Source organism: Lepidochelys kempii, chromosome 1 (assembly GCF_965140285.1).
Source record: "Lepidochelys kempii isolate rLepKem1 chromosome 1, rLepKem1.hap1, whole genome shotgun sequence".
NCBI lineage: Eukaryota > Metazoa > Chordata > Testudines > Cheloniidae > Lepidochelys > Lepidochelys kempii.
The window spans coordinates 238,450,958-238,465,832 of record NC_136380.1 but is presented as its reverse complement, the minus strand read 5'-3'; the positions used below and the strand labels follow the sequence as shown (position 1 = coordinate 238,465,832).

Here is a 14,875-nt window from a genome sequence, read left to right as displayed (position 1 = left end):
AAGGGAAGGAGGATGATCCTGGTAACTACAGGCCAGTCAGCCTCACCTCAATCCCTGGAAAAATCATGGAGCAGGTCCTCAAGGAATCAATTCTGAAGCACTTAGATGAGAGGAAAGTGATCAGGAACAGTCAGCATGGATTCACCAAGGGCAAGTCATGCCTGACTAATCTAATTGCCTTCTATGATGAGATTACTGGTTCTGTGGATGAAGGGAAAGCAGTGGACGTATTGTTCCTTGACTTTAGCAAAGCTTTTGACACGGTCTCTCACAGTATTCTTGCCCACAAATTAAAGTAGTGTGGGCTGGATGAATGGACTATAAGGTGGATAGAAAGCTGGCTAGATTGTCGGGCTCAACGGGTAGTGATCCATGTCTAGTTGGCAGCCGGTATCAAGTGGAGTGCCCCAAGAGTTGGTTCTAGGGCTGATTTTGTTCAGTATCTTCATAAATGATCTGGAGGATGGTGTGGATTGCACCCTCAGCAAGTTTGCAGATGACACTAAACTGGGAGGAGTGGTAGATACTCTGGAGGCTAAGGATAGGATACAGAGGGACCTAGACAAATTAGAGGATTGGGCCAAAAGAAGTCTTTGTTGAACCTCATCAGATAAGTGCAGAGTCCTGCACTTAAGACAGAAGAATCCCTTGCACTGCTACAGACTAGGGATTGAATGGTTAGGCAGCAGTTCTGCAGAAAAGGACCTAGGGGTTACAGTGGACGAGAAGCTGGATATGAGTCAACAGTGTGCCCTTGTTGCCAAGAAGGCTAACAGCATTTTGGGCTGTATAAGTAGAAGCATTGCCAGCAGATCGAGGGACATGATCATTCCCCTCTATTTGACATTGGTGAGGCCTCATCTGAAGTACTGTGTCCAGTTTTGGGCCCCACACTACAAGAAAGATGTGGAAAAATTGGAAAGCATCCAGCAGAGGGCAACAAAAATGATTAGGGGACTGGAACACATGACTTATGAGGAGAGGCTGAGGGAACTGGGATTATTTAGTCTGCAGAAGAATGAGGGGGGATTTGATAGCTGCTTTCAACTACCTAAAGGGGGTTCCAAAGAGGATGGCTCTAGACTGTTCTCAGTGGTAGCAGATGACAGAACAAGGAGTAATGGTCTCAAGTTGCAGTGGGGGAGGTTTAGGTTGGATATTAGGAAAAACTTTTTCACTAGGAGCGTGGTGAAACACTGGAATGCGTTACCTAGGGAGGTGGTGGTGGAATCTCCTTCCTTAGAAGTTTTTAAGGTCAGGCTTGACAAAGCCCTGGCTGGGATAATTTAGTTGGGGATTGGCCCTGCTTTGAGCAGGGGGTTGGACTAGATGACCACCTGAGGTCTCTTCCAACCCTGATATTTTAGGATTCTATACACTCTCCCTTCTCAGGTAGAGGTTGGGAAAATAGAAGGGCTCTGCTCCATGCCCTGAAGGCTGGATGTGGGCTCTGTGAGAGCAATGAAGGACAGCAATATCCAGAGTTATGGACTCTTCACCAAAAATGCCCTACCACCCACTGTTATAAAAGCTGGGGACTGCAAGATTTAGCTTATCAGCTGATCTCAACTGTTATGGTAACATACCAGGAGGAAGAAGCAGTCTGAGGTAGCTACAACCGGAGCTAGGTAAGAAATTAAGCTCACATAAGCCAACAGGAAGCCAGTGTAGACTTTGAAACACTGTTATAATATGCCTTTATGACTGGCACTACTAAGACAAGCTGCCGCATTCTGCGCCAGCTGTAGATTCCAAGTGGTCTTTAAATGTAGTTGCATGAAGAACACATGATTACAGTGGTCTGCATAGATTCTAGATCTAGTTAAGAGGCTTTCGGGGTGGGGGGGGCAGAGAGAGTAACTTAAGTTTTACCTCAGACGCTCTGTGGTCACTTTAGAACAGGTTTCACAGTAGCAGCCGTGTTAGTCTGTATCCACAAAAAGAACAGGACGACTTGGGGCACCTTAGAGACTAACAAATTTATTAGAGCATAAGCTTTTGTGGGCTACAGACCACTTCATCCCCACTCGCACTGTGGCATGCCCCAGTATAGTCCCATTCCCCCACCATCTATTAGTCATTTGTTAGATTAACATTACATGTAAAATACTTAGTAACACAAAGCAACCCAAAATTCAACAGTGCTAATTTGAGAGAGGTCAACAGCTCATAAAAACTGAACAATTTTATTGCTCTGTGTTTTGCCCTCCCCCCGTAGCACTGTAGCAACTCTCAATAAATTGACCTTCACTGCTCCCAGCAGATATGGACATAATCCCCATTTTACATATGGGGAACTGAGGCACAGATTAAGTGACTTTCCCAAGGTCACAGGGAAGAGCCGGGGCGGAGGGGGGAAAGGGGAAAAAAAAAAAGCAGAATACTCATGTCATAGGCCAGTGTCTTAAGCCCTTTCTATGGCCGCTTACACTGTGCTCCTCCACCCACAAGCAGCATGCATGGAGCAGTACTTAAATGCAGCCATGAATGAAGGTTAAGGGCAGCAGTCAAACAGCACACAGCAAAACACCTTTGAAGAAATTTTGTCAAGAACACTGGAGAAAAAGCCTTATGGAAAAATCCCACTGGATATTTAATACCCACTCAGAGCAAAGAGAAACCTCAGCGTTTAAAGTTTCCTCTTACATAAGCATTTGTTAAATATCAGTGCCGTGCATGGCTTTGCACAAGGCAGTCTCCAAACCACATACACATTGCTAACACTCTGAAACCTGTCCACATACACAATGTAAACCAGAAAAAAAAGACGGATGAATAACAAGCCTAAATTGCTTGGGAATTTGGTTTTAAAAGTTCAGAAGGATGAAGGACTCTACTAGGACCTGAAACTTTAGCTTGAGGGCATCCAGGTTAAAATAAGGGCTTAAAAAAAATCTTAAGTGTAAAAATTTTCACTTGATAGGCAACCATGGTAGAGAATCCAGGCTGGCAGTCTCTGATCCTAATTGATCAAACCCGCGTGCAAATATCCTTTTTCAGTCTGAAGTGAACAAGCTTCCAGAACCAATGCAAGGCTCAAAAATCTGAGCATTAAAATAATCAAACCTCATGATTCCCCAGAAGGCTTGTCTGAGGTCATCACGTTATAAATAAGGATGTGGCCTGCAGGGTCTTCCAACTGTAAAAGTACATTGAAAATGTAATGCAAAGGTAAGGACATGGTCAAGGTAATGTCAAGATTTTTAACTGTATTCACTGCTCCCAAATCACTCAGGTAGAGACATGAGAAGGGAGGGCGTCCTTATGTCCCAACCCACTGACACGATCTTTTTTTTGGGGCGGAGGTAAAGGTGGCTCAAATGCATCCAACTGGCAATATCTGTCTTCTCATGAGGGACAACACTTGTAGGGTCCATTGGGGGACGGAGAGGTTTTTCACATCAGCTGCATTAGGTTGAAGCCTCATCCCTTCTGGTGAAAATTCATCCAATGCAATTGATGTTTAACATTGCTTGAGATTTGTTTTCAAGTATTTTAGTACTTTTCCTCAAAGTCGTCCTTATAGTGTCCCACCTGTCACCCCTCCCCACCAAAAAAGGTGTTGGCATTGCCTAGTAGACTCTTAGGATACACCCCCCTCCTCTTTCTAAACCCCTGGACAATTTCTATCCCCTCATTTCTCAAGTAGAGTTTCCAATTTTTTTTCTATTGTGTGGGTCACATTAACACAGATGGCCTCATGGACAAGCTTTCGCCCATTAAGGACCCAATACAATCCTCATGGCAACTATAGCAATTGCTTACATGGAGAGTGATCAATTAAATTAAAAGATGGCCAAATATATTAGTCTGAAATAAAGAGTGCCAGCATCTTACAACCAGCTCTCCATGGACCACTCTCTGGATACTTCTGTTCTAAGGAAGAACTGGAGGACTCCCTGTGGATACAGTCACCACCCAAACACTCTGTTTGACTGGTCGTTGCTGAACTGGCAGAAGTAACGTGAACCCCTTTGGGGCACAAGCTACTGCGATCAGCCTTTCCAAAATACACTCAACTCAGTGATTTGAGCAGCTGATCTGTAAACCTAAACCAAGGTTTCCCTACACAGGGTGCAGAGCACTACCAATTATCTATCACAGGTCTAGAGTCAAGACTGATCACAATTATTGACCCTAGTTTGCCACTCTCAAATTAACATTTCTTAATAGTCCTGATATACTATCAAGGGTTTTTTTGTTGTTGTTTTTTTTTTTGAAGTCACAGCAGATAGCACAGCTTTGTAGCTTGAAAATTTTTTTCCTAGACACCATCTTTTACCTTTGAATTCATGGTGAAAGGGAAGAGAAGATTTCCATCTTCTGATTTACTGATTCCTGGACTTTACCCTAGTCTCCCATAACCAAATCCTTCAAAATGACTCATTCCCATTCCTTTTATTTGGAATGTACTGTGAAATGGCTGTCAATTTGTGGATATGAACTCCACGGGGGGGGGGGGGGGGGTTGGGAAGGAAGAGAATAGGCTCCTGAAAATAGAGTATGCAGCAAAGAACTAAAAAAAAAAAAAAAAACACCACACACACACTACACACTCAAATCTCACTTCAAGTTTATAACCATTACTCACCCTCTTCCTCAATTTGAGGGAAACAAGTATTTGGTGTAACCAGACAATAGAATATTTGCAATGCAGACCTAACATGTGCAATGAAGATCAGTGCCCCCATTATGGAAGGTGCTGGACAGAACATGTTGTTCTTCCCTACAGAGTTGATATTTAGTCTTAAACTAAAGTATCAGTCAGAGGCCAAGCATCTGACTTTTCCATTCTTATTCTGCACTGGCTCATTTGAACACTTAGGGCTAAATTTTGCGTTTGGTTAGGCACAGCTCCTGCCAATATCAATGGGCTATACCTCACAAAGGGCCAAATTTTGCCCACATTTTAAAAAGACTAGTTTGGATAACTTGTTTAATTAATCTTAAAATTAAAGAATTTTCAAACAAAATACACAAAACCAACAAAAGAGTTAAAGATTCAGGGGAGGGGGAAAAATCCAAAACATTTTTCAGTATAGCTGCCGCACCCCTTTGATAGGGTTTCCATCATATACAGGGTTTACAGTTTGGTTCAATGGCTCTCAGCACTCCCACTATCCAAATTGTTCCAGCTCCCCTGCTTTTGAGATGCCCTAGATGCTTGTCGTCACACACTTACAAAGCAGCCAACAGCTTCTCTCCCAGCCATTCAGGAGAAAAGAAGATACACTAGTGTTAAAGAAGTTAAGTGTTCATAAACGGAGATACATTTCATAACTTGCTTACAGCACATGAGGAGTGGAAACTAGTTTGAGTTTGGCATGTAAATTGTTCTGTGGAAAATTCTTATTGCCTCCGAGACCCTGCTATTCCAAGTTATTTGACAGGTTAAGGGAAATCATAATTAAAAAGAGAGACAAATAGCAGCCTATGCAGTGTGGTGCGCAGAAATAAGTAGAACCATTTCATTTAAACTCTGGTGAGCTTTTAATTGCCTGGATTGCATTGTGAACCAGCCGAACGGTTGATTGCTTCCATTATGCTCTCTTGTTCTGTGCCATTCATCCACACAGGCTCAGCTTCTGTAGTTAACACAACAAAGTAACCGCAACTCCATAACACCCAGGGTTTTGTTTTTTTTTAAATTAAAAAAGTAAGGTTTTTGAGTACTGTGAATGTGGATTCTTTTGTATACTTTTGAGCTAATTTTGCCATAGTAAACAAAAAACTTCACCCCCACTTCTGAAGACATGTATGAATCAGATTTTTTTTTTTAAGGGTGAATGCTGGGGGGGGGGAAAAAAGAGGGTCGAAGAGAAGGGGAGGTTAGATAGATGCTAAAATAGGAACGCAGTCCCATAGCTGGGAGCACTGACACAGATTAAAGAATTTGGCCAACATGGCTATTCGATTGCCAGGAGACACCAAACAAAAGATTCCCCACCTCCCTTTTTGAAAGCTAGATTGGGCCTAAAAGGTTGTTTCTCTCTCTTCATTGGCCCGGAGCATCCCAGCAGGCTGTAGCCCCCTAAGGGACAACCATCCACCTGCTCCCCTGAGCCCCCTAAGGGACAACAATGCAAATAAATGCCCCCCCCCCCCATCTCAGGGACTGGAACTGCTTCTTAACTGTGTTCCTACCCCGACGCCCCTCCTTTTGGGGGGTGGGGGGAGCAATGATGCTGGGAACCAATTTGATTCCCTTTTTCTCCAATGCAGCTGCAAGGCTCAGAGATACTGACATTTTTCCACTCTTATCAGTTTAATTACAGTTACCATGGCAGCAAAGTGCTGGTGCTTGGCAAAGGCCAACAAGAGATTTGCAAGACTGAGTTCAATTTTGATGCAGCTCACATGCAAAATAAAAATAAAAAAAAAAAAGAAAAACATACATACACTCTACAACAAAGGATCCCTTTTGGAGTTAGACGCGCAAGCCTTTTGTGCTAATTCCTTTTCAAGCCACACAGGGATGGGGCACGGGGTTGCAAGAGAATGTACAATATTTGTTGCACCTAGCAAGATTAATTGGCTTAAGCAGCAGTCCTACAAAACTGTTAAAGGAAGCAAGATTTCAGATCTCTTTAGAACACATATACACACACACACACGCTACAGCACCATATTTAGAAAGAGAGATCAGCCTTTTTAACACTCCCAGAGAGTGCACGGCAGTTGCTAAGTGCAAACTAAGACACGCAATCGAAACCTTACCAAAACTTTTCTCCTTTTTCTGCATGAGTTGACTTAAGAGCGCCTAGACCGCTCCTTCTCACTGAGCACCAAATCCCAGCCAAAGTAGCGAGTGTTTCCCCAGTTTGGGTCAAACGAGGAGCCTTATGCGCTGCAGCCAGACACACACCAGACAGCCGAAGCGGGGCTATTGTGCAGGCACTTTGGAGCCGGGAGGAGGGGGTTAGGGGGACTGGTGGAACAAACACAAGCCGAGCCACTTGCAATGTAGCAGTGTGCAAAATGATGGCGAATGACAAAACCACATGCTTCCCTAACTCTGCCCGTAATCCTATAATCCCAGCGGTCTCTTTTAGCTTCGTGGTAACAAATGGATTTGATTAAACTGTCACATGCCGCGTTAGCCTACCATATCATGTTCAATATGAAAAAAGATCATAAATAGATCTTGTCTTTCATAACACCAATCTGGATACCCTCTCCCCCGCCCCCCCCCCCCCAAATGTAAAAATATACTGCATCAGCCTGGTTCCCAGTCTATTACCCCCTGTGTATTTTGGATTTCACTATCCCCTCTCCCACCCCATTTGCTTCGCCTTAACAAGCAAGCAAAAAAAAACAAACCACCATTTGTGGCAATGGAGGAGTGCTAATTGCTGGACCCCACGTAAGGGGTTCAAAATAATAACAGAGCCAGTTACAAATTAAACAATTATAAAGAGAGGTGCTGGGATTAGAGCAGAGGGGGAAACCATCCACCTGCTCCCCTGATAATGGAGAATAAATTTCGAGACGCTCTGGGAGGAAAAATAATGTGCAAATTGCTGCAGTTTCATGTTTAACTTTGCTGTTTCTCCAGACATTCAGCTGCACAGGTCTCGCTCAGCATCCTCCGATTGCATGTATTTCATGTCTCATCATTAAAATAATGAAGCCTCACATGATTTAAACAAACCCGTCTCGGCAGAGCTGCAGCTTGAGTGAAAGTTGCAGTGCAGAGACGAGTGGGTATGTGTGTGTTGCAGCCCCAGTTTATGACTCATTAGGAGAGAGAGATGCGCACACACATAAATGACCCAAAGCTTGTGTATCCAGTTGCCTCACTTACCTTCTCAATTAAGCGATACAGGGGGAGGCAGTTCAATAAGCACAGTGGCTGCTTTGTAGCTCTTCTCCTTGGGAAAGGTCAAAAAGAAGCATTGTTTGGGGGGAAAATATAGGGAGGAGCGGGAGAGATTGGGGGGGAGCTCGCTATTCTTTTAAGTTTAAAATAATGAGGTCCTCAAGGATCCGCCAAGTAATTGTGTTGACCGCATCCGAGCTACAGGTGTCCTCCTTTTAGTATCTTGCAATCCAAGGCTGTCTCTCGCCGTCCTGGCTGAAGACAACTTACCTAAAAGCAGCGTGTGAGGAGCCGCGTTGAATGAAGTCAGGGCTTTATCAGCTGCAAAATGCAATCCCTTACCAGCCAGACATAATACAGCAAAAGAAAAGGTCACTCGGTTATTGCAGAGCCCAAGCAGCTCTTGTGGAAGACCACAGAGAAAGCAGCTCCCTTCCGATTTAAGGCTATTTACCTCTCCCCCCCTTTCACTCCCCCCCCCCTTTTCCTCTTTCTCCCCCCTCCCGTTCTGCAGCTCACTCAAGTACAGCCGCCCTCGGAAAGTGCAAAGCAGCCAGGAGACAGATTGGGCTTTGTTGGTAATTTCCCATGGTGAAAATTTACAAGCCTGAGAGTGCAGTCAGCAAAACCACATGCATATGCTAGACACAAACACCAGGGACAACCTCTCTCTCTCTCTCTCTCTAACGCACACACACAGTGACCTCTACAGAAGCCATTCAGCATCAGTCTCTACAGCCCTCCAGAAACTGACTCAGGGAAAGAGAGGGAGCGTGCAACCTCAAAAAAAAAAAAAAAAAAGTTGCCCAGGCAAAACAGGAGGGGGAAAGGCAAGATATTCATCTCTCTGACGCTATTACTTAATCTCAGGACAGACCCCTAAAGTGAAAGTGAAAGCCCATTCAGTACTAGCTCTGCGCTGCCAAAATGGGATTTTCAGAACTGCCTGAGAATTCCAGTGTTTTTAGTTCCTTCCTCAGCTGGTCCCCAACTTCCAAGCACATCCCCAGACTCCCAATCAGACCTGCCAAGGGGGTCGATCTACCACGCAGGCACATTGGGCACCGCTTGTCATATGCCACCCTTAAATTATCGTTTAAACTCACTGCCCACGTCTCATGATAATCCCCAATGAACTCGTTTCTCTGTATGGGATGCCCAGCCCAAAATCTAATGCGAGATCTGACTCTATGCTTAAAGGGTGGAGGGACAGAATCAAATGTTTAAATCTACTTGACCAGAAGACCGACCCCCCCCCCCCAAGAGGTATGGCATACTTGCTAATCGGCTTTGTAACCATGACTGAACGTTTCTTGGCTTTCTACAATAAAAGATGTTGAGCCTGGTCTACTGTAAATAAAGTAAAAAATAATAATAATCCATAGCATCTTCCTTTAACAGCCATCTGCACTTGGAGGAAGACCAGATTAAGAATTTCTGAAGCCGGTTTTCAGACTTCAAAGTGATTCTCTGTTGTCTGCTATTAGAAGCACCACACTAGATTTCCACAAAGCTTTGAAAGATGTCAGCTTACAACGTACCCTAAATTTGAATGACACTCATATTATGGAAGTCTTTCAAGCCCCAAGAAAGATTTAAAAGCATTGTAGTACTCTGCCACCAACCCCTCCCCCACATAATCCAGCAGTTCTAATATTAAAAAAAAAAATCAAATCAACCTAGTAAATGCACACGGGGGGGGGGGGGGGGAGAAGAGACACACTTAGATAACTTCTGTACCTGTGAGATTCCTGATTCTGTTGCCCTCCTCTCTCTAAATGGGATGGGACCAAACTCAGCCACAACCAACCTGAGCAAGCTCCCGAAAAGCACAGTCAGAAGCAGCAGATAAATAAAAGCCCCTTCTGTTGATATGATCTGCAAACAGAGAAAAGCAAGACTCGCCAGAAACCTGCCTTTCTCGTGCGCGCACCCATACGCTCAGCGAGCAGACGCACTTCCCTGTGTTTATAGACTACTTCTGCTACCACACCACTCTGAAAATACAGCAGTGCGAGTGTCTCTCTCGCTCCCTCGCAGCCAATGCACTCAGAGAAGGAGAGGGAGGGAGAAGTTGTGTGGGGAAAAGGGAGAAATAAAATCAAAACAAATGGTACAGCTAATGAGGACAATTAAATTAATTATGTTCAAGGAGATGAGATTCCCCCCCCCCCCCAAAAAAAACTGTATGATCTGTTACCCCTCGCTGGCAACTGCTGCTCTGTAATTCATGGCAACTGATTAGAGCATCTATGCAAATCTTTGTTTAAATCATTCAACTAATTAAATGATGGGATTATTCCTCTGCCTACGGTGACATCATTCGCAGTAATTAGTACTCTATTTGGACTGTGGCAATAAGATACCCGATGTCAACACCAACCTGCAGAGACATTAACCACGTTGTCACTTTTTTTGTGTGCGCAAGGGACAAACACCCAGATCTAATCGTATCTTTACAGCCCTATTCCCCCCCCCGCCAAGATTTTTTTCTTAAAAAAAAAAAATTAGTGAATAATATGCCAAACCACATGTGTAAAGGAATAAAATGGAATAGTTAACATTCAGCTCCATGCCATTCAGTTCCCCCTAAAATGTAATGATAATTAGATGGGTCATAAAATGCTCTTCTTTTCATTATGACTGATGAAATGCATTAAAGCTGACAGGGTATTACCTGACAGTAATTAGGTTTTGTCATGAATTAAATTATTTGAAAGCAGGCTATCTCCCCAATCATGCAATTTACAGCAAGATTTTTTTTTTTAATCTGTGCTGCAGAAGAGAGAAAGAAAGATAGAAAATAGCAGTTTTTCTCTTCATAATCATATGAATTATTCACAAAAAAAATCATCAGAAAAAAAATCGTGCAGATGAAGAGGCTTGCCACTTAATGTACTGCACAGATGTGATCATCCGCGGTTGCCGACAATGAAATATACAAGTGCACACAAAAGTGATCTGGTGAACAAGAGGTGGAATTTAATCATCTTTTCCTGACACTTTCGCGAAAAACACCATTAACCCTCGGCTAACTCCCCTGTTTTTCCCTGCCCACCCCCAGCTAACACCACACACATATACACACAAAAAGTGAAAAGGAGAGAAATTGTGTTTTTGTTTACTCAGCCAACCTAAAGGTTGATTCCAGGCAGCCAAGCAATTTCTTCATTTCCAGAGTGTAAACTATCCAGTTTAATTACAGATTCCTAGAAAAATCTTTGCTAAAGGATTGCTGTAAAGACCTAGGGTGTTGGGGGGGGGGGGGGGGGACGGACGACGGGGTGTTTGGTTTTTGTTTTTTTTGTTTTTTTTGATCCGATTGCCCTTTCCTTAAGCCACTGTTTCAGCAAGTCATAATACTTTCCATGTTATAAAAAAAATTACTTATTTTTTTAAAATAAGCTTTCTGCAGTAGTCTCACTCCAGCATCTTTAGGGGAGGTGGGGAGAAATGAATAACTTACCTTTAGGTTAAAGAAACCTGCCACAGGAAAACAAAAATTGAGGTTCTCAGCTCACTCTCTTTTAAAGACACTTCACAGTTTGAGATTTTGCCCCCGGTCAATAATTTAAGTAAATATTTCTGTATAGTCCCGAAGATGCAGCTGTGGTGCAGTCTTACTGTGCAGACAAATATATAGAATAAAAAAAATCCAATAATTTGATTTCTGTAAAGTTCAATTTTTTTTAAACAAAAAACCACCCCTCAGTTCAAGGGGAAAAAACTAGAGCTAGTACTTCTCCCCCTGGTTTAATCGAAGCAGTACAGATGAAAGGAGCCCCTGGTTTTTCCTCCTCCCTCTTTCCTTTCCCCCCGTCTCTTCTTCCTCCTCACTTTCTTCCCCTGCTGAACACAAAACCTGAGTGGGCCAGCTCTGCTCCTCCAGTATTTAAACACCTCACCAGGTCCCTAGTTAGCAGCTTCCTTCAGCTCATCCAAGAAGCTGACAAGTACTGTTAGAGGAGGCTGTACATGTTGCTCTAATGGACCTCATTAAGTTCTACTTACAGATGTTCTCTTAACATAATTGATCTGCGGTGAGTTGAGAGGACTGCAACTTATTCCCTAGCCCCCAATTATGGTTGGGTAATTAGATCCCCAACCTCCAATTTTTCACATTCACCCTTCTAACATTCCAAAATATCAAAGTATCTCTTTCTCACCAAAGCTCCCCCCCCTTACTGGACTCCACTCCACTCACTGTATTGACAGTTAGATCTGCTCTAACCTTTGTAGTGACGCCAGTTTTAGTGGTGCATTCAGTCCATTGACAGAGCTCTGGATTTTTTTTCCCTTTTCTCCTCTTCTCTTCTTTCCTCTTTCTTTCTTTCCTTTTTTTTTTAACCCTCAGAAACAAAAGGGTAAAAAAAAAAAACTTGTATAGTTTGTACTTTTGATAAAAGGCTCTACTGATGAGCTTTGGCAGTGGAGGTTCTTTTCTAATGTCTTTTTATCTGTATTAATTCCTCAGATGAAAACTTTAAGGAACAATGAAGGAACGAGGTACTGCTCTGAAACGGTGAGAAGAAAAAAAATTACACAGCACACCTGGGACAGATGAAGCCAAACTAGTGCTTTTATAATGCCAATCAGCAGGGCTGTTATCATCCCTCTAATTAGGAAAGCAGCCTAAAACAGAGAGCACTTGGGGAAATGGTAATGTTATGGTTTTGCACTTAAAAGGGGAGACGTTTCCTGCACTGTAAGAATCCAGGATTGGGGCTGACAAGTCCTTTAATTAATGGGCAGGATTCCGTGTGTGTGCATGTTTCAATTCATAAAAGTGGACAAAGGGGGCTATTTGAAGGAGGTATGGGGGCGAGTGAGAGAAAGAGAGAGGAGGGAAGAAAAAAATAGTCCATTAGTTTGAAGGAGAACAGAGTTTGTAGCTACCTTCAGTTTATTTAACCCCCTAAAGGATTGAAATGTGGAGAGGCAGTGAGCTGTTTGCCAGAGACTTGAAAGCTACAGTGGAAAAAGCCCAAGGTCATCAGACAAACAAAAAGTTTAGGAGGATGCACATCTCTTAACATCCCTTACCCCCATGGTCTGTCTATCCCCGCTACTTCCTGCTGGTGTACTCTTATCTCCCCACAGGCTGCAGCTGATGGTCCTACGCAGTACACAGGATTTTTATAGTTGGCATGTGATTCAGAATAAGATCTACCCTTGGTATTTATACCATACTCATTGTGGTGGTATTTGAGGCAGTTTTTTCAAAGAACCGTTTCCCCTGCCCCCAAAACAGGCTATGTAGGGGAGTTCTCTCCAAAATATTTCTTGCTAAATGCTTTGTTTTTACAGTTATGTTGGATAAAGACGACGGGCAACATGGCAGCAGCCAACACTGAATATGCCACTTTTGTCAGTTAAAAAAAAAAAAGTGTTCCCTTCCAATTTGACAATGCGCCTAATCCTTCAAATTCAAGTGGGACTGCCTGTGAGAGCTGGGGCTGCCCAATCAGGCCCTAACATTCAGTGGCTTCTGAGTTGTGAAAATGCTATTGTAATGATTGTACTGATTCTTGGGCCCAATCCTGCCACTCTTTCTTAGGTGAGTAATTCATCTTCACTGCATTGCTACAAGAAGGCCAGTGCGACTATTTGCTTGAATGAGGATTACTCACATGAGTACAGGTTGCAGGACTGCAACCTCAAATCAGTACAACTACTTCAATGACATTTCCCCCATTCAGGCTATTGAACCATTGAATTTGAAGGCCTGAGCCTTCCTGCAGCCTTAGTCTTGTAAGTAGCCCATGGTGAAGTAAGCGAGACTACTCACATAAGTAAAGGTTCACGGGATCGAGCTTTTTATAAAAAATGAAAATGGTGTGTGTGTAACTTTGGAAGTGGATGCTGGTTTCAAATATGTAAGTGCACACCTTGTAAAAGTATCTATTGTACTTGTAGCAAATTGTACGAAACAGGTAGTGGTAAATTAAACACTCATGTATCTTAGATCAGACTAGAGTCTGCTGTATTCCAGTCAGTGAAGAGAATTATAAAAAGCAAAACACCTTGCTTGGTGGTTATATTAATTTTTTTTAAAAATGGCCTTTTCAACAGGCACATTTTTAAAACCCAGGAATGATCAGTCTTTTTTAGAAGGGAGAATGGAACGTCAATTTTAAGGCCTAATTTTAGATAATGTTTTCTACAAATATTTTACGAAGCCTAATAAATAAATTTGTGCCTTATTTTAAATTTCAGTGGTAACTCACTGGGGGACTTAAATATTTCCCTACAAACTATAGGTGCTAGTGAAGGAGAACCAGAAGGGAAACCTACTAGAAACAAAAGTGAAGCCTAGGTATTTTATTCAGTGTCCAAAGCTAAGTAGTGAACTGTCAAGTAAGCAGGCACCAACAATAGTGAAAAAGTGCATTAGACTGCTTTTAAAAGGCTCTTTAAATTTTTATAATCTAAAGCTCTGATCCTGCAGTCAAATCTTTGTGAATGGGCCCTACCTGTTGCATTGAATCCCCCGGAAGTCATGTTATTCTTAAAGACAGGCGTTAATGTTGACAATATCCCTTTAAGGATGACTTGCAAATATATGTTGTAAAGAATTTAGCACTTTTAGTTCCTGATCCTGTTAGTATCTCCACACAGGCAGACCATTGTGTTCACGTGGAGTCCCACTGAAGTGAATGGGACTTTGTACATATGCAGGAGGGTCCAGCTGTGTGGAGCTGCTTGTCGGATGAGGGCCTTGTTGTAGAAATTAGACAGACAAAGAACAGAACCCAGTATCAACATCTAGATGTCTGAAAACCTGAGAGAGCTTTAATTTTGGCCAATCTCTAAAATTACGACTTCAAATTTTGCCTTTAGAATGTTAGTTGTTTATAGGCTGTCAAAGAAATTAATAGTTAAGTCTCAAAAATATATTTCTTTTATAATTGCAGTTAATATACAATTAGATTCTGTTCAGGTGCTAAAGAGTTAAATGAGTCTTTAAGGGAGAAGGCACATCTGGGCTGAAAAAACATGTGCACCAAGTTTTAACCCAAATTTGAAAACTGCCAAGTTTATAATAAACACCTGAAA

At 42.7% G+C, this 14,875-nt stretch overlaps 1 protein-coding gene across 6 annotated transcripts in view; it reads right to left on the bottom strand.

Moving 5' to 3' along the window:
• The window catches only part of LMO3 (LIM domain only 3), a 79,811-nt gene extending 70,093 nt beyond the window's left edge, over positions 1-9,718 (bottom strand). The window contains exons 1-2 of one of the 6 annotated variants that reach the window (XM_073329814.1): positions 8,090-8,160; positions 7,805-7,871 (exon numbers count right to left, since the gene is read on the bottom strand). Coding sequence is in view for 1 of the 6 variants with exons in the window: in XM_073329796.1 (XP_073185897.1) it covers positions 6,718-6,742 (25 nt within the window). In the remaining 5 variants the exon portion in view is untranslated. Of the gene's footprint in view, positions 1-6,717; positions 6,860-7,804; positions 8,172-9,559 lie in introns of those variants that run through there. The other 5 variants (XM_073329844.2, XM_073329823.1, XM_073329805.2 and 2 more) reach the window with 5 other exon arrangements.
• Between the last annotated feature and the right edge of the window lie 5,157 nt (positions 9,719-14,875).